This window comes from Capra hircus, chromosome 5 (genome assembly GCF_001704415.2).
Source record: "Capra hircus breed San Clemente chromosome 5, ASM170441v1, whole genome shotgun sequence".
Taxonomy (NCBI): Eukaryota; Metazoa; Chordata; class Mammalia; order Artiodactyla; family Bovidae; genus Capra; species Capra hircus.
The window spans coordinates 50,304,889-50,324,545 of NC_030812.1; the positions used below are offsets into that span (position 1 = coordinate 50,304,889).

At 34.5% G+C, this 19,657-nt stretch overlaps 1 protein-coding gene across 6 annotated transcripts in view; it reads right to left on the minus strand.

The window, feature by feature from the left end:
- The window catches only part of MON2 (MON2 homolog, regulator of endosome-to-Golgi trafficking), a 115,556-nt gene that overhangs the window by 13,908 nt on the left and 81,991 nt on the right, over positions 1–19,657 (minus strand). For 4 of the 6 annotated variants that reach the window (XM_005680246.3, XM_005680245.3, XM_018047996.1 and 1 more), the window contains 7 exons: positions 16,357–16,500; positions 15,725–15,742; positions 15,304–15,432; positions 10,947–11,137; positions 6,764–6,824; positions 5,565–5,688; positions 1,866–2,073 (listed from right to left, as the gene is read on the minus strand). In XM_005680246.3, coding sequence (XP_005680303.1) covers positions 1,866–2,073; positions 5,565–5,688; positions 6,764–6,824; positions 10,947–11,137; positions 15,304–15,432; positions 15,725–15,742; positions 16,357–16,500 — 875 coding nt within the window. The remainder of the gene's footprint in view (positions 1–1,865; positions 2,074–5,564; positions 5,689–6,763; positions 6,825–10,946; positions 11,138–15,303; positions 15,433–15,724; positions 15,743–16,356; positions 16,501–19,657) is intronic. The other 2 variants (XM_005680247.3, XM_013963913.2) reach the window with 1 other exon arrangement.

The following is a 19,657-nucleotide window of genomic DNA, read 5'->3' on the forward strand; positions in this document are numbered from 1 at the left end:
AAGCCTGGAGTAAAGGACCAACAAGAGTAGTTTGATTTTTCTTTCTTTCTCTCTGTAGAAATATATTTCTTCTTCTCTACAGTCCTTCCCTATGCCCCACTCCTGGTATGAATCTGTGTTATCACTCAACTGATAAGATTTTCTTAATAGTATAAGAGGGTACTATTTCAAGCCTCCCTTTTTAAGTATGATGGTGGTTTAGTGGTTTAGTCGCTAAGTCCTGTCTGACTCTTGCAACCCCATGGACCATAGCCTGCCAGACTCCTCTGTCCATGGGATTCTCCAGGCAAGAATACTGAAGTGGGCTGCTGTTTCCTTCTCCACTTTTTAAGTATACAGGTATTTTATTGTGCTGCAGTGTCGTTTTAAGAAAAGAATGTAATAATACGGCATTAAACATAAGATGATACAATAATATAACAATTATAATAAGACTATTTAAAGCAATAAACATTTAAAACACAAGAAAGAAGGAAAACTGCTTTCTGAAATCAAATATCTTTTGCTCTAATAAAAATATTACAATCAAGGCAACCCTATTATTGCTTTCCTAAGTATACTTCAGAGATCAATTTTAAATAAATTAATTTTCAATCATGACAATAACCGAATTACTAACATCTGTCTTTGGAATGTTTTTGTATATAATTTATTAGAAGGTATAATTTATGTTCTAGAAATTCAAAATATAGTGGTCCTAAAAGCGGAAATACAAACAGCAAATAAGCACTGGTAATTCAAGAAGAAAAAAATTTTTAAGGCAAATTAATAACTTGCCTTTAATAATAATAGTTATTAATAAAATCAGGATTATAATTACTAAAATAATAAATCTGCCTAATTAATAATAATCAGATTATTTTTCATTCATCAAACTTTTAAAAGATAAGTGATAAAGTCGCAAATAATTTTAAACTGCTAAAAACTGAGGAGAATAATAATAATATACTCCTGGGAGGACATGAACTGGTAGAAGTCTCTGATAGGCAATTTGTAATATATATCGAAACCTTTCAAAAGGTATGTATCTTTCGACAGGTCAATTCCAACTCTAGAGATTTATTCTAAGTAAATAAGAATGTACACAAAGACTTAGGGTTAGTGATTTACCCCTCCAATATTGCCTTATGGAAGGGGATCCACAGCAATTTTCCTAACTCTTTCTTGACTTAGATTACTTTGTCTTCCAACATCATGTTCCGTTTGACTCATTTGCTTTGCCTTAAATTCTAACTTACACATTAAAAACTAGGTTGGCAACATAATCCAATTTTTATTGTATTTTTTTATGAATTCTGATCTGTACCCCAACTTTGATTAGCCTTGGCTTAGCAGAAAGATCTAGAGCTTGACCAAACGAGAAGGAAATCAGTTTAGGTACAAGGACTTAATTAAGCCAACTAGATGAAAAGAAGATACAAATGGCTAGACGACTTACAGAGAAACCTTGAAATGATTGTAAAACAAACAAGGAAGTTCATAAAGTATGATTTAACAATTATTTTCTCTCTAGAGAAATTAACAATCATGTGTTCACACAGATCCATAGGTCCTTAAGCAGAAATCCTTGGGCAGATATATTTTAGAATTCATTTTTTTTCCAAAAGAATATAAGTAACTTGGTGTGTATGTTATATATTACTTAACCCCCATGAGGAGTCAGAAAAGGCATCCTATAATAAACACACTAATATATATGCAGCAAAACTTATGAATATTTACATTGTATGGAATAAATAAAATTATAAACAGCCTCAGGTTAAGTTCAGAAATATTTATGAAAACACCCGACTTTCTGAGCTTTTTAAATTATTAACAACTATGATAGTGTATTTCCTTAATTTAAAAAATATATATACATATACCTTGGGAGAGGGCACTTGCCACTTAATCTTTCATCCTCTATGTAACGATGTAGTACATCCTGAGACCTCTTAAGAAGCACTGAGAGTGCCATTCGTGAGATGTAGCCTTCTTGAGGTGTTGTGACTTTATTACTGAAGGAAAACTGAAGCAGGGTTTCAAAACACATTTTAGAAAATTCTTCTCTCAAACGAATATCAATCTCTGCTTCTGTAGAATTAACAATGTTTGATGGTTAATACAAGGTTAAATAAATATACTCTAGTGATACAAATTCTTAGCAATGTAGGAATAAAAGGAAATTCCTTAAGTGGTAAGGAGCATGTATGAAAAACTTATAGTGTGTGTATATGTATACATATGTATATGCATACATATGTATATGTATACATATATATATATATATATATATAGAGAGAGAGAGAGAGAGAGAGAGAGAGAGAAAGAGAGAACAATTTTCCCTCTTGCAAGATCAAAAACAAGGCATGACTATCCACTCACATCACTTTAAAGTTTTCATGTCCTGGTCTTTGTTTACACTTCAACAGCACTATAGAATACCTCTCAATAGTCTTCCACATGGTCCAGCTTGGAATAATCCATTTGATTGTCTCCTTCCTTTTTTCTCTTGGCAGCATCTTCCCCAGACCCTGACCTCTGCTCCAGTCTGGACTAGTTGCCCTGTGGATATGCTGTCCAGTTATCTCCTGGAACCAGTCTCTGGCCTCACCCTGTGAGTTTTTATTCTCTCTTGTGCTATATCTTACTTTCTAGATCTTAACGTGCTCCCCTTTCTTGATTTACTCCTTTGTTTTCACAGGGCATATTCTGCAGCTCCTGAGAACGTGAATGGGAGGGAAGTGAAAAATTTGAGACTACATTTCTTAAAGTGTCATTTGACTGTCATACTCAAAGTGTAGTTCCCAGCACCGTCAGCATCACCAGAGAATGTGTTAGCATATTCTCATGCCTCACTCCAGACCTACTGAACCAGAAACTCTGGGGTTAGAGCCCAACAGTGACTTCCCTCCAGGTGAGGATAATGCACGCTGACATTTGAGAATTACCATGCTACATTCCTCACTTGGCCAATAGCTGGGCCTAGGTATAAAGCTCTGCTTCAAAAACCTTTTCCATTTGACTCTGAAACCAGAGCCTCAGTGTATGTGAGCATTCAGTGTTGCTACTGAGAAGTCCAGTGTCCTTTTGACCCAACTCTTCGGTATTTGAACTTTTTTTTGGTCTTTTCTGAAATCTTTTAGCGTCTTCTCTGTATCCCTGATATTCTGGTATTTCACGATGACAAGACTTCTTGTGAGTCTCTTTTTCTTTCACTATTCTGGGTACTGAGTGACCACTTTTTTTTTTTTAATCTATGTATTTATTTTTGGCTATGCTAGGTCTTCATTTCTGGGCAGGCTCTTCTCTAGTTGTGGCAAGCAGGGGCTACTCTCTAGTTGCTGTGTACTGGCTTCTCACTGCGGTGGCTTGTCTTTTTGTAGAGCACAGCCTCTAGACATGTGGCTTCAGTAGTTGCTGAGTTGTGACTCCCAGGCTTCAGAGCACAGGCTCAAAAGCTGTGGTGCGTGGGCTTAGCTGCTTTGAGGCATGTGGAATCTTCCTGGACCAGGGATAGAACCCATGTCTCTTGCACTGGCAGGTAGCTGCTTTATCACTAAACCACCGGGGAAGTCTGTGAGTGACCACTTTTAATCTGCAGATTTATATCTGCAATTTGTTTCTTTAATAACTTCCTCTCCTAGTTTTTCTCTATTCTTTTTGGAAGACCTACTGTCAGATGTAACATCCCTGAGATACATTTTCTTTCCTCTCAGATTGTCCACTTGTTTGTCTTTGCTCCACTTCTGGGTTTTTCCTTAATGTTTTCTTCCAGCCTTTCATAGAACTTATGTCAGCTATCATATTTTTAGCTTTTATGAACTCTTTCGTATTTTAAATATTCCACTTTAACAGCATTTTTCTTGTTTTATGAATGTAAAATCTATTATCTCCTTGGGCATCCTAATTATAATTTTTTAAAATACATGTTTTCTATGGCTCTGCATTTTTATCTCTTTCTTCCCAATTTTTTCTACCCTCTCAATTGTTTTGGTCTTTCTCTTTCATGTTGGCAGATCTCCTCAACCATCTGTGAGCTCTGGCTGTCAGATCATACTTAAGAACAGGGCACCAAAAATAATCACTGGAACCTCTGTGTTTATAAGTTGGCCTTATTTATTAACAAAAAGGCTTTGTACGTATACGTTTAAAGAAAACTCTAAGTTAAAGCTGAAAAATTTGTGTCTGATTGTAAAGTCACTGGAAGAATATACATACATGTACCTTCTTTATCATGGTACAATTAATTATAAATAGCAAGAGGTACCATCAAAAAATTGCTGGAAAAAGTATAAATGGTAATAGTCCTTATTTAACAGAATATTTACATGTAGTTATAAATATGGATCTTAAAATGTGTTTTATAAAAACTGATCTATAATTTTTAAATATTCTTAAAAAGTTAACTACATTAAGTGGACTTCAGAAATTTTTCTCTTGATGTTCTAATGTTTGTTAAAAACTTAACATTCAGAAAACTAAGATCATGGCATCTGGTCCCATCACTGCATGGCAAATAGATGGGGAAACAATGTAAACAGTGACAGACTTTATTTTGGGGGGCTCCAAAATCACTGCAGATGGTGACTGCAGCCATGAAAATTAAAAGATGCTTGCTCTTCGGAAGAAAAGCCAACTGAGACAGCATATTAAAAAGCAGAGACATCACTTTACCAGCAAAGGTCCGTCTAGTCAAAGCTATGGTTTTTCCAGGAGTGATGTATGCATGTGAGAGTTGGACATAAAGAAAGCTGAGCGCCAAAGAACTGATTCTATTGAACTGTGGTGTTGGAGAAGACTCTTGAGAGTCCCTTGGACTGTAAGGAGATCCAACCAGTCCATCCTAAAGGAAATCAGTCCTGAATATTCATTGGCAAGACTGATGCTGAAGCTGAAACTCCAATACTTTGGCCACCTGATGCAAAGAACTGACTCATTGGAAAAGACCCTCATGCTGGTAAAGATTGAAGGCAGGAAGAGAAGCAGACGAGAGAGGATGAGATGGTTGGATGGCACCACTGACTCAACGGACGTGAGTTTGAGCAAGCTCCAGGAGTTGGTGCTTCAATCCATGGCGTCGCAAAGAGTCGGAAACAACTGAGAGACTGAACTGAAATTTAAACCTGTACTTCACCAGATTATTTTTAAAAAAACTGTCTGGGCTAGGAAAAAGAACCAATTTGTAAATGGACTAACTGCAATTTATAGTCCTGAGAGGTTGGTATTAATATCTTTATTTTATAGATGACAAAACTGACAGTTACCCAACTACTAAGTTAACCAAGTTAACTAAGTGGTAAGAATACACACTCATTACTTCACAATAATCCCTGACTTCACAAAACTGGCTAACTTATCCAATGATTTAGGTGATTTCCATAAGTACTTTACAATTTAATTAATCACACATAATTCACAGAATATTTATCACATTTTTCCCTCATAAAGCTTAATTCTTTCTTATCCATTCACCCATTTGCATTTACCACAATTGTAGGAGTAAACATTTCTACAAGTCAGCTTCTTCAAAAGTATTTCAATATTTATTAACATTTTTTAAAAAAATCATTGAAATAACATACCTGTAAATGAAGAGGACTGAGAATGTATTGATCCTTTATTAAGCATAGTCATTATCTGACCAACAAATTCCTTAGGAATAAAATTGGCATAAGGTAGTATCTCAGTGCTGATAAGCTGAACTACCTAAAACAAAAAGAGGCAAATTCAAAGGCATTATTTTTTACGAGATAGTAACTTATAGAATAAAATTTATTTTAAAAGAGTATCAGAATCTTTCTTAATAGATGTATAAAAGCATTTTAATGTTAATATAGAGGATAATTAGTCTGCTTTCCTCATGTGTCTTAGTGAATAAACTTTATTACAAATAGTCAATACTACAAACTGTTTACTATACAAATTCAATAAATTTTGATATTCAACAGGATAAATGCAAAGTGTGCTCTAGAGAAAAAAAAAATCAGCATATGAAATACATCCATGTTAGAATACATATCTAAAAAGGGACTAAGAATAAAATTTAAATCACCTTTTAGTACCATAAAAATGAGCTATTAAGAAGTTATATTCATTTTTGTTAAATAGCTTATTTCTAACATATAATGTATTATTTTGCCTTTTAAAGAAAAACAAAAGTTTGAAGAAGAGTTTATAAGAGTTAGTATAGCAATGGGACAAAAGGCAATATTTTACATCTGTATATGATGCCAATGCTTTTTATGTAATTTATTTGATTTGTTTTATTTAAAAAGTTCCCCTATCCCACTTACAGGCAAAAAATAACCCCCCACAACAAAAAAATCCATAACTGAAAATTACTTGTTTAAATTCCATTTATAATCAGTAGAATATATTCTTTAAAAAACATTCATTATTTGTTTCTCAGCTGGTTAAAAATAGAAAAATCTGAGCAACTTTTCAATTAAATACAAACATCTGATTTGTCAAACTATAAAGTAAGCTCTCAAATACATGCTCACTGATAGATTTATTTTACTAAATCAACTGCTCTTTAAAATTATTAAATAGACACAATTAAGTATCTAGACAACATGCACAAAGCAAACAAATATAAAAAAGCAGTTTTTTAAATATCAGTGCTTTAAAAATTAAACTTTAACGTTTTTGAGAGTTTTAATGTTTTTAGGTTCACATTCAATGTATCACTTTATTTATGTTTTAAGCAATTTCACAGTTTCAACATTTTTATTATTTGGTTTGTATACTCATAAGAAAATGTTTTAAATAGATTCCTCACCTCAACATCAATACTTTCATTTCTTTGAAATTCTTGAATAGAGAGGTTATCTGGAGGTATGCTAAAAAATATAAACAAATAAAAGACTTGATTTTTAAGGTAAAATACTTCCTGAAAATACAAACAGAATTTGAACATCAAAAAAATTTCCTCATCCAAGTTAGAACATTATCATTTATTTAAAAGAACTGTTATTTCTTAAAGTAATTAGCATTCTAATTACAAACATGAAATTTTAGCTACAAAAATACTTGGCTCAATCTTGAACTAAATAAAATCTGTAGAACTAAACTTCTTTTAGTACTATGAGTGAAAAACAAGGAAAAGTAAAAATACTATCATCTGGAGTCACAGCAAAAATTACCATTGTGACAAAAACTGAATTCACTTATATTGCCAGTGACTTAAGAGAGCCATGGTCAAGATGCTTAATTATTCACTCAGTGATAGCCCATTAATCACTAATTTGTAATAAATATGATATACTAAAAATATTTACAATAATAGACAGCAAACATCTGAAAAGAGGACTGATTCAGACCTTCTAAAGCAGAAAACCGTTCCACCAAAATCAGAATAAATCAACAGTTCTGAGAGAACCAAAGTCAATTCTAGACCCTGTGGCTCTCAATAAGAATGAGCAGTAAAGTTCTATTAAACTTATGAAACAATGAAATATTAAGCACTTTTAAAAACAGCTGAGAATAGGATGATAATGATTACAATAATAATGGCAGCAAAAATTAGAAAGCCAACCACTATATTAAGAGCTTTATTCACAGTATCACCTATATTCACAGTAACCACAGGTATTACCATGTAATTGATAGAAGAGGAAACTGAAGCTTTGAATGGCTAGTCACATGACCAAGACACATTGCAAATAAACGACAAACACAATTTGAACCTAGACTTATATTTGAGCCTAAGTTCTGCTCTTTTACAAAAGTTATAAATGTAAAAACAGTATTACCATGTTTAGATTTAGAGTTTTATATCTAGAGCTATTGCTCTTTGTTATTATCTGGTTTATCTCATTACATGTATTAAAATAGACACACACAGAGAAAATACCAATTGGCTACCTACCAATTTTAAAAAGCTTATCAAGAACATACAGTATTAACATTATTGGGATCACACACCAGAAACGCTAAACTACTTTTTAAAAATATATGAGGGAAGAAAATAGTGTACAAAGCCGAAAAGTTTACTCCTAATTCTAATGATCAATAAAATCAGAAATTTATTCAACTGTGGACAGGCTGAATATTCTGATCTCAGAATTCACTATAGTGGTTATCTGTTTTAATTTATAGTTAGTATTCTTACTAGATCTGGGAAAGACAAAAGACAAATGGAGAAGGGGGAAGCAGAGGATGAGGTGGTTAGACAGCATCACCAACTCAATGTACGTGAATCTGAGCAAATTTGTGGAAACTGTGGCAACAGAGAGGAACCAGGCATGCTAAGCAGTCCATGGGGTCACAAAGGGTCAGACACAACTTAGCAACTGAACAATAACAATCCTTACTAGATACTGTGAGCGTATCAAAACCATTGGTTGAGCTTTTAAAACCACAGATGATTAACAGAATTTACCTATAAATTATAAAGGGAGATAGTCAATATTGTAGGTACAAATGAGCCATATAAGACTGTTATAGTCTCTAAGTTTGAGAAGTATAATGGAAATCTTAAAAAAAATTTTTTTCACGAATCCTTGTTTGACAGAAAAGAGGCTTCAAACTGATAAAATATTATTTGTATTTTTCTTCAGTTCTGTCTGTATGGTACATTATTTCTTGAAATATAATTCATACCATAAAATGTATCCTTTTAAATGGTACCATATAATGCTTTTTAGTATATTCACAATGGTCATTTCTAATTCTAGAATATTTTCATCACCTCCAAAGAAACTCTGCATCCATGAGTAGTCATGCCTTACTCTACACTCCTCTCAACTCTGAAACACAAGTTAAACTGTACGTGACCTCATTTGTGTTTGCATTCTTTCACTTAGCGTAATGATTTCAAGATTCATCTATATTGTAATATGCATCAGTATTTCACGGCTAACTATTCCACTGTATGCATGTACAAATCACATTTAATTTATCCATTCATCAGAACATTTGGATTGTTTTCATTTATTTGTCTATGATAATACTGCTATAAAAAATCAGTGTACATGTTTCTGTGTGAATGTGTTTCAGTTCTTCTGGGTAGTACTTAAGTGTTTTTAACTGAAGGTCAACAGACCATAATTGTATGAATTCCCACTAGCCCATGTGTCTTCTAGAGTAGGGGTCCCCAACCCCATTAGAAACCCAGCCACACAGCAGAAGATAAGCAGCTGTTTTCCATGAAATTGGTCTCTGATACCAAAGAGGATGAGGACCACCGTTCTAAAGAACTAATACCACTGTGTTTTGGTATTCAAAGCATGGTTGAATGAATTCCTAATAGACCTCAAGTGTCTACCAGGCTACAATCTTTTAGTTTCTCATTTTTAATTGGGTATTTCTTTCACTCATTTAGGCCTCCCTGGTGGCTCAGAGGTTAAAGTGTCTGCCTGCAATGCGGGAGACCTGGGTTCGATCCCTGGGTCGGAAAGATCCCCTAGAGAAGGAAATGGCAACTCACTCCAGTATTCTTGCCTGGAGAATTCCATGGATGGAGCAGCCTGGAAGGCTACAGTCCACGGGGTTGCAAAGAGTCGGACACTCATTTAAATAATTCATTCATTTACAATAACCCTCAATGATGTCCAAAGCCTCTCCTTTCTTCTAGTTGATTTTGGTTTTGTTTTCTCTGTTATTGTACTGCCTTGTGAAAGCAGCCTGCAGACCATAAACAGTTGGCAAACAGCACAGAGAAGGTATGGTATGCTTGCACTGGTATCAGTAAGATTTCTAGAGGTAAGAAATATGTAAGAAAGCGAAACAAAATCTGACTAGTTACGGAAACAGAAATTAGGACCACATATCATTGCTTCTAACTCTGAAACATCAGATAAGCTCTTATAGAGAAAAAAATTAAGTTAACCTTCTGCACTCTACAATTTTTCTTTACTAAATAACTAAACATTAGAAAGACAGACAAAATTTCTTCATTAAATCACTCTGCTGTAGACTCATCTGATCATTATCAACGTGCCAATGTAAATTTTTCTTCATGTATATGACATATATAATTTAAATGATTTCAAACTAGCAATTTAAAATGGTTACACAGCAGTACATGGCATATTCATCATTCTATAGTTAAAAAAAATGATTCATGGATAAAAAAACAAAACAGAAAAACTTTTGTTATCATAGAATTTCACCACTATAGCACAAAGGAAAATTAGATTGTAGGAGTACTGAAGACTACCTACCTATCACAGTTATTAGTGATAAGCCCATCTCTAGTAAAATGGTACATTTTAGATCAGTGCTGCCCAACAGAACTTCCTATGATGGAAATGTTCAATCATCTGCAGTGCCCTCTATAGCAACCACTAGCCACACATGAGACATGGCTAATGAGACTGGTTAATGAGACTGAAGAACTCAATTTTTAATATGACTTAGTTAATTAAAAATTTAGTTGTAGCTAGTGACTGCTGTATTAGTATAGCTTTAGACAGACTGGAGCAGATTCCTCATTCAAAAAATTTAGCCCACATTTCAATTATCCTATTCTCATTCAGTGAGGGGCCAAAATAGCATCCTTAAGATACACCCTCTGTTGCAGATTACACAATGAAAATTTCATTCTTCTTTGCACAACTGAAACATCTTAAAGAGCTGTTCATTATTACCAACGATCTTATTTATTCTGGAAAAATCTGATTTTCTGATATGGTTCTTCTCTTGTGATGCTAAATGGACACTAGATTTTTTTAACAGATCTTCTTAGATTCATCAAGTTAAAACCATGGCTCCTTAATTATGATGTCTTATAGAAAAGACTCCTATCTTACAATCAGCAGCATGGTAAACAGCAACATTATCCTCTGCTTACAGATAATGTACCCAGTGGATAAATGCCTAATTCATTCTTTGTATACAATCTAGCAATCTTAATAGTCAATCAGTTAATTAATGAATGAGAAATACTGTTCTTAGGCAATTATAGGTATAATGTACACTTCTTGAAAGACTGTCTTAATTGTAAAAATGAATGAGCTGACCTTTTAGTAAAGAGAAAGTCTTCAAAGGTGTTGGCTAGTTCTGGCCACATACTGTCAAATTTTCCCGAAGAAGCATGTTGCCGGGCAACAGGTAGCCCAATAGAAAGAACTTTGAGGAGAGAAGATACTGCTAGTTTCCAAGTGCTTTCAGAAGGGCAGGAATACTTCAAGCTGAGGGGAACCCTAAGAGTCTGGGAAAATAAAGACAGTTTAAGATAAATACTAATTAAAACAAACACTCAGCCTTTAACTACTTTTTTAAAAAAATTACAGCTTCTCTTTGTTCTTATAAAAAATAAGATAAGTATTTTCATTTTAAATAGGATGTAGAAAGGCCAATTCTCAGACATGGTTCTCAAATCATACTACCTAGAAAGATATACTTTTAAGTCCTACGTCCATTTTACAAACAATGACCCTGAAGAAGTAATAACCGTTTTTGGACCTTAGTTTCTCATCATAAAATATAAGGATGTTTTCTGAAAAGTCAAGATTAAGAGTAGGAAAACTTACAATCTTGCACCTTCTCTAATGTAGTTATAAACTTAGAGCATTCTGCCGTAGTTCTCCTGGCAAAAACTAATTTGACGAATGGGGTTTCTTCTATCCAAGAAAGATCAATATTGCTTATAATTTTCTACTAATGGTTAGGTAAACATGGCCTAGAGAATATCATTACTATGTTTTATATGTTATCTCTAAAATTTTTTGAATTTTATATTCTACACTAACATTTTAATGTACTTTCTTTCTTTTGCAAATATTTGAGAAAAACTGGTAATTTAAGAATTTGGTTGATTTTATCTTTAATCCTTGAGGACACAGCATAGCATCTGTATAGTGATTGAAATATTGAAACTTAATTTCTAATTGGTCAACTTGTTGTTAATCATTAAAGAATGATTTGGTGGCTCAGAATGAAGTTCTCTGATCATAGTTCTATCCAACAACTAGAAGACTAGACTGACCCAACCATCACAGTGCGTTAGCCCAGAGCACCATCAATAAACAGCTCCAATATACCATCTGATTATGTTCATAAGAGTGCCCAGACTATTTTTATATAAAAATTCTAGTCTGAGAAAGATAAAAAGTAAAAGAGACACATTTTCATAATTCAATGTTATGGAGTGAACCTAAAACCTGATTTCATCTTCTAGACAAATTATTACTGAATCCTTACAGAGTGAACATGTGAACCATTACACAATAGTATGATAACAAAAGATAATTTCGCCTACCTAGAATCTTTTTCCCCTCCCCACATCCAGTTGGAAATTAGGGTAAGGAGATGATTAGTTTATTAAGCCAACTAATCTATTCCATTTCTCTGGCCATAATCACTGGTTCAAGACTAGGCATTGGGACTAAAGCTGGTTCATTTAAGGTTAACTATAGTAACTGAAGAATAATCTGATACACACACACACTTGCTACTGACATATAATCCCTTTATTAGCCTACAACTATGAGGAAAAACACAGGATATGCAGTCAACCCTTGGAAATCAGAACAAGGAAGAAAAAAATTTAGTTTCTGGAGATAGTACTGAACCACTGGATACACCAATCCCAAAGCCCTCCCTCTATCTCTGACTTTTCCAACTAAGCATGCCCTTTTATTCTTAAAGCTAGTCAGAGACTGAATGTGTGTCATATGCCAACAAAAGAATACTAAATTATACACTGGCCACTCTGAATTAACAGGTTATAATTTAAGATTAGACAGTTTACTACTAGATTAATAGTTTACCAGTGTCAAGGGAATGTTAAGCACAACAGATACACTTGACTTATACATTTGTTTTTAAAAAATATTTAATGAATATAGAGACTGGCATATCCTATGTACTCAATAAATATATGTGGAACTAGAAAATTCAGTTCTTGCTGTCACAAAGCTCAGTTTCCAAGGAAGGACGAGCCTTGTCCAATTAACACAATACATGTAGTAAGTGGCATCAACACACTGTTCATAAATACAGAAAAGAGATTATTTAATTCCATTAAAAATACAAACTGATTTGCGTCACTCCTCCAAGTTCAGCTCTTCAGTGGTTAAAGAAAAAATTCTGATTCCTTATGATGGCTTGTTAAACCCAAAGCCACTTTTTCAGACCTATCCCAGGCCCTGTTAGCTCCCTAAGTGGGATTTCTCAACAACGTTTTAAAAATATACCATGATCTTTATGTTGCTTAGTTGATCTAGATCTCCTTCTCCCTTGTTACTAGGTATTCCTTCTTCAAATGTTACTTTATTTAACCCTTGCCAGCATCCCATAGGCAGTTTAGTTATTTCCTTGTCTACAGAAGGAAGGGAGAACTTAACTTTTATTCAACACTGACTACTTGGCAAGTATTATTAAATACCATATCTCACTTGAATCTCTTAATGGTTAAGACATGAAATTTGCATTCGTATTATCCTTCTTTTACACATGAGAAACACTCTCAGGTTCATTTGCTCCAAAATCACAGAGCAGCAAGTACACACCAGTGCACTATGCTAATCCAGCTTTCTCTGAACACAAAGCTGCCTCTACTTGGAGGTCTTCACTTAGTACTTAATATACTGCATTATTATTTTCCTTTTTATAGATCCTTTACTGAATTACTAAATGTATGAACTATCTTATTCATTTTTAATCTCTACTATTTCTTAGTACCCGCAACAGAAGTGCTTAAAATTTATTCTCAACAAATCAGGAGATACAAGACAGTTTTGAGGGGACGAGTGGTGAGGGGTAGAAAGAACTATGACAGAAAATCAAGGGAAGAAACAATTTTGAGAAGGCCAGGGGCTTTGCTGGTGACTCAGTGGTAAAGAATCCGCCTGCCAATGCAGGGTACATGGGTTCAATCCCTGGTCAGGGAAGATCCACAGGCACTTGAGCAACTAAGCTCTTGTGCCACAACTGCTGTGCCTGCGCTCCACAACAAGAAAAGCCACCACAATGAGAAGCCTGCACACTGCAACAAAGAGTAGCCCCAGCTCACCCCAATTAGAGAGAAGCCCAGGCAGCAACAAAGACCCAGCACAGCCAAAAATAAATAAATAAAGTTATTTTTTTAAAAAAGGCCAGAGCAGTACCATATTAACAAGGAAAATAAAGAATTAGAAAGGGCGTAGAATTTAAAGACTTTTGTCTTCTGTAAGTAAGTAGTTTTTTTAGCAGAATATGGAAGTGAGCCTGGGTACAACAGGTTAGAGTGGTGGTTAGGTGAAAGCTACAAGTTGTTTAAAGGAGCTTAGAAGTAAAGGAAAGTTGAAAGAGCACAATTTGAGTAGGAAGTCAAATAAGAGAAAGATCTTACATAAAAGGCTTAATCTTCTTCCCAGGATAAGTGTAAGAGGCTGAAAGAATTAACAACAAAGAAAGGTGGAAACAGAAAAGGATGAACACAAAGAGAAGGATGAGCCCTGAAACAGAGAAAGGTCTTCTTCCTTGAGGGAAGTGTTCAGCATGCGTGCGTGCTAAGTCACTTCAGTCGTATCTGACTCTGTGGGACCCAATGGACTATAGCCCGCCAGGCTCTTCTGTTCACGGGATGCTCCAGGCAAAAATACTGGAGTGGGTTGCTGTGCCCTCCTCCAGGGGATCTTCCCGACCCAGGGACTGAACCCACGTCTCTTATGTCTCCTGCATTGGCGGATGGGTTCTTAACCACTAGTGCCACCTGGGACCTCTTCCCAGGATAAAGTATAAGAGGCTGAAAGAACTGCCAGCGAAGAACGGTAAGAAAAGAAACGGATGAACACAAAGAGAAGGATGAACCATGGAACAGAGAAAGGCCTTCTTCCTTGAGGGAAGAGAGTTCAGATCAGACTGTAATTATCCAGTAAATAAAAGCATCTACATAATAGAGTAAGAGCAAGATTTAGGTTTGTCCTTCAAAACAGAGGGGGAAAAAAGGAAATAAACTTTGGAGGAATGGGACACACACAACAGCAGATGAATTTTAATAATGTTTGTCCATGCACTGAAGAACTGGCTTTCAAAAAAAGTATGCATGGTCAGTTAAATCGATAGGCTGAATTGTGAATTTCTCCTTGAATGCTTATCAAACTCAAAGTATGAGAAGTACTGTCCTAAGAAACAAGATGCTTATTGTCTTAAGGGCCAAAGATGAAAAATCATAAAATTGAATACATATTTTAAAATATTTATTAAAAAAACCTTCTCATTTCAGAGAAACAGCTTCCTAAATATCCATGAATGTTGGAGCAAAATCACTATAAATAATAACAGATTATATTTTTCCATTTATTTTAATATATGACAATATACAATTACCTAAAGATAGATTTCAATGTTATCATAATTAAATGAAAGTATAAAATTTTTTTTAAAAGATACCTTAATAATATTCTGGAGTACTTTCTCATTCACCACTGCTTTGTGACAGGCTGTTTTTTGATATAAATCCACAACTACGTCTAACGACCTTTCAGCAAATGGTACATAATTCAAGGCAACCCATTCCGCCTAGAAAGTAATATTTTCACATGGAGTTAAAATAAAAATAAGATTAAATGAAATCATATTGTTTTCAAAGTGAAAGCTTCTTTGTCTTAAAGTTCAGGCCTTGGTTTTAGGTCAGATTGTTTTATTACATGCAAAGTTTTCAAAGAGATATAATTTCATGAAAGAATAATTTTTAGCCAGGCAAAAATTAAAACTATCAGAAAAAGTACATAGAGCATTCTATCAAAAACTGGGAAAGATGTACTTTATTTGTTGCCAATAGGTTAGGACAATTTTAGGAAATTTAACTCACCGGTGCAAATAGTTGGATCTATTGTGATTCCATTGTGTTGCGAGACAAATAGAATGAGAAAAGTTAATACACATTAAACTACTTTTCGGACCATGTAAAATTATAATTTTTATGTTGAGTGAACAAAATCAGCATGTGCATGCATTCAGAAGTTTATTTTTCCCCTAAGCCAAAACAAAGTTAAAATTTGCCAACTATGGCTAAAAAATCGTTTATGTAAAATCCAACTAAATTTCACACCAGTAGTAGACAACTTTTCATTTCTTCATTTTCTATTGCAGGTATCTATTTTAGATAAGAGTAGGACTAGGCATAGGGATTTAGAAGCCATTTTATAGTGTGATGAGGACACCAAGAAAGGAACTCTGAAGAAAGATGTACTACAGAGTATCTGGCAAGGACAAGCTTTCTGGAGAACCACTTGGGAAAAGAAAGCAATAAACAATTTAAAAAAAAGAAGAAGGGACACAGGTTTTCCAAATAATGTTTCTTTCCAGTTTAAACTGTTAATAGACATATGAAAGTTTATTTGTGAAAGAAAAAGTTCGGAGATAAAGTCCATCTTAAGTGGAACTGACTACATTTAGAAGACATGAAATTTTACAGAGTAAATATAATTTATAGCAAATTACCTGATTATATTTTGCATTTGCAATGTGTTTTGTTTCCAGCTGTCCATACTGTGGAGGTTTACATGAAAATTCTACAAATGCCAGTAACTGGTCAAATATAGCGGGATACATTATCTGCATGCTTTCTGGTCCTACACAGATGGCCTATAAAACAAGGTATGAACAATAGAATGTATAATCTGAACTCCGTTAAGTTCTGTACCATTTATGCTTTTGTTTAATCAAAGACTCTTAAAGACTGTCTTATTTTATGTTAAGCATTATATACTTTTTGAAGCTCTGAAGAACATTTAAACTATTTTAAACTAATATTGAATAAAGTATAGGCTAAATATTTTAATCAGCTAAAAAATACTTTTAAATTAAAAGTGTGGCTTATTACTTAGCAGACTAAACAAAGGGCAAGCACTTAAAAAGAAGTCATGGGCCATTCTGAGGGTCCACAATCTGATCATTTGTTTAGTCACACACACTTGAGACAATTTAGAATGCTTCACAGACCAAAATGAGACTGACTTCTACTTAAGTGCTTAAGTGATGACATTAGTTCATGACAATGACAGCTTATGCCTGCATCATGCATGGACCAGAGACTTTAACAAGTAAGCATGTTCATTACAGTTGGGAAAATAAGTCATGAACGAAAATCTGTTTCTAAAAGAAATGTATGTATTAATTTTTAACAGGGCAGGGTGTATTTAGCATCTAATGTATCAATACACAGACTTTATATAAAACAAGAAAAACATTTAAGTTAATAAAAATTAAACTTAATGCTACAACTTCATAAAACAAAGAATAAAATGCATATTCAGACACTGAAAATTTTAATTACATCAAATATGTTGCAAGTACTTAAATCTCATGGTTTTTTTTTTTTTCTAGCAACAAATGTGTTTTCTCCTCCCATCCTTTCATACTTTCCTGTCTTAGTGTTTATTTTTCTCTGTAGGAAAAATATTTAATGATATAATTTATGGAGTCTCTAAAATATATTTGTGCTTTCCAAAACAAAAAGCATAACCATTCTACACTTGAGGCACCTTCAAAATACAAAATCAAAATTCAAAGCATCTCAAAATTTTAAGGACTTTCTTTAAAACTATGTGTACAACATGTATATTTTCATACAATCATGGCTTTTTTTAACCTGTCAGATAACAGACCTGTTTTATTCTCCCTTAGAGAACGGGCAGCCATTTAGCTTTAACAAAGTTATCTTGAGATAGAAAGTAGATAAGCAAAGTGTTGCCCATACATACCATTAGATCATCCTGTAATTATAATGTGAAAAGTAGAATGAGGATATGTAATACCACCTTCCTCTGTTTGGTTACTTTTCTCAGAAAAAGTGAATGGAGAACTTAAAAAGTATACAGTCTAAAAAAATTCTCTCTACTAAGTACTTCTATAATTTCACAGTCTTCTTTATTAACTTCTTGCTGAGTCTTAACTCTTAAAATTAAACATGTAGCAATTACTGTGGAAAAGAGATAATTATCCTAAATGAATTCTTTTATTTTCAGTGACAAATAAAGGCAGGCAGGCAGGCAGGAAGGGAAAGGAGGGGCGGGAGAGAGGAAGAGAGGAACATTCTGTGTGGAAACCTTAGAAAACTAAGTACCAAATTTCTTCTGGAGGTAGCACCAAATAATGATCTGGACTGTATGTTTTGATTTTTGGTGGTGCTTTATAAAAACAAAACAAAACAAAACTTATGAACAGTGTTACAGCTAAATCCTGAGATCTTAAAATACCTAATATGAAGTCAATATAACAACAAACTTCATCTAAGAAAAAGTTATTAGTATTGGCTTTTCTTCAATATTCTGAATCAGAAAAGCCTATAGTGTAAATCTGGTGGCAGATTTTAGTCCAAAACCTAAGAATCAGTGAGCGTGCTTGTGAAGTCACTATAGTTGTGTCCAACTCTTCGTGACCCTATGGACCGTATGGACTTAATGGAGCCGACAGGCTCCTCTGTCCATGGGATTCTCCAGGAAAGAATACTGGAATGGGTTGCCATGACCTCCTCCAGGGGATCTTCCAGACCCAGGAATTGAACTTTCATCTCTTAAGTCTCCTGCATTAGCAGACAGGTTCTTTACCACTAGCGCCACCATCTATCTGGACAATATTTCCTATTAATCCTTGAAAACTGTGTATGTGAAAACAAGAAAAGAAACTAGATATCTAACATCTAACATGATTCAAAGTTTCCCTTATTAACTCATTTAAAATAATTCATTCTGTATTTACCATGTACTCATAGGACTGGAAAAGGTCAGTTTTCATTACAATCCCAAAGGCAATGCCAAAGAATGCTTAAACTACCACACAATTGCACTCATCTCACATGCTAGTAAAGTAATGCTCAAAATTCTCCAAGCCAGGCTTCAGCAATACGTGAACCATGAACTCCCTGATGTTCAAGCTGGTTTTAGAAAAGGCAGAGGAACCAGAGATCAAATTGCCAACATCCGATGGATCATCGAAAAAGCAAGAGAGTTCCAGAAAAACATCTATTTCTGCTTTATTAACTATGCCAAAGCCTTTGACTGTATAGATCACAATAAACTGTGGAAAATTCTGAGAGAGATGGGAATACCAGACTACCTGACCTGCCTCTTGAGAAACCTATATGTAGGTCAGGAAGCAACAGTTAAAACTGGACATGGAACAACAGACTGGTTCCAAATAGGAAAAGGAGTATGTCAAGGCTGTATATTGTCACCTTGCTTATTTTACTTCTATGCAGAGTACATCATGAGAAACGCTGGACTGGAAGAAACATAAGCTGGAATCAAGATTGCCGCGAGAAATATCAAGAACCTCAGATATGCAGATGACACCACCCTTATGGCAGAAAGTGAAGACAAGCTAAAAAGCCTCTTGATGAAAGTGAAAGAGGAGAGTGAAAAAGTTGGCTTAAAGCTCAACATTCAGAAAACAAAGGTCATGGCATCTGGTCCCATCACTTCATGGGAAATAGATGGGGAAACAGTGTAAACATTGTCAGACTTTATTTGGGGGGGATCCAAAATCACTGCAGATGGTGATTGTAGCCATGAAATTAAGACGCTTACTCCTTGGAAGAAAAGTTATGACCAACCTAGATAGCATATTCAAAAGCAGAGATATTACTTCGCCGATTAAGGTCCGTCTAGTCAAGGCTATGGTTTTTCCAGTAGTCATATATGGATGTGAGAACTGGACTGTGAAGAAAGTTGAGCGCCGAAGAATTGATGATTTTGAACTGTGGTGTTGGAGAAGACTCTTGAGAGTCCCTTGGACTGCAAGG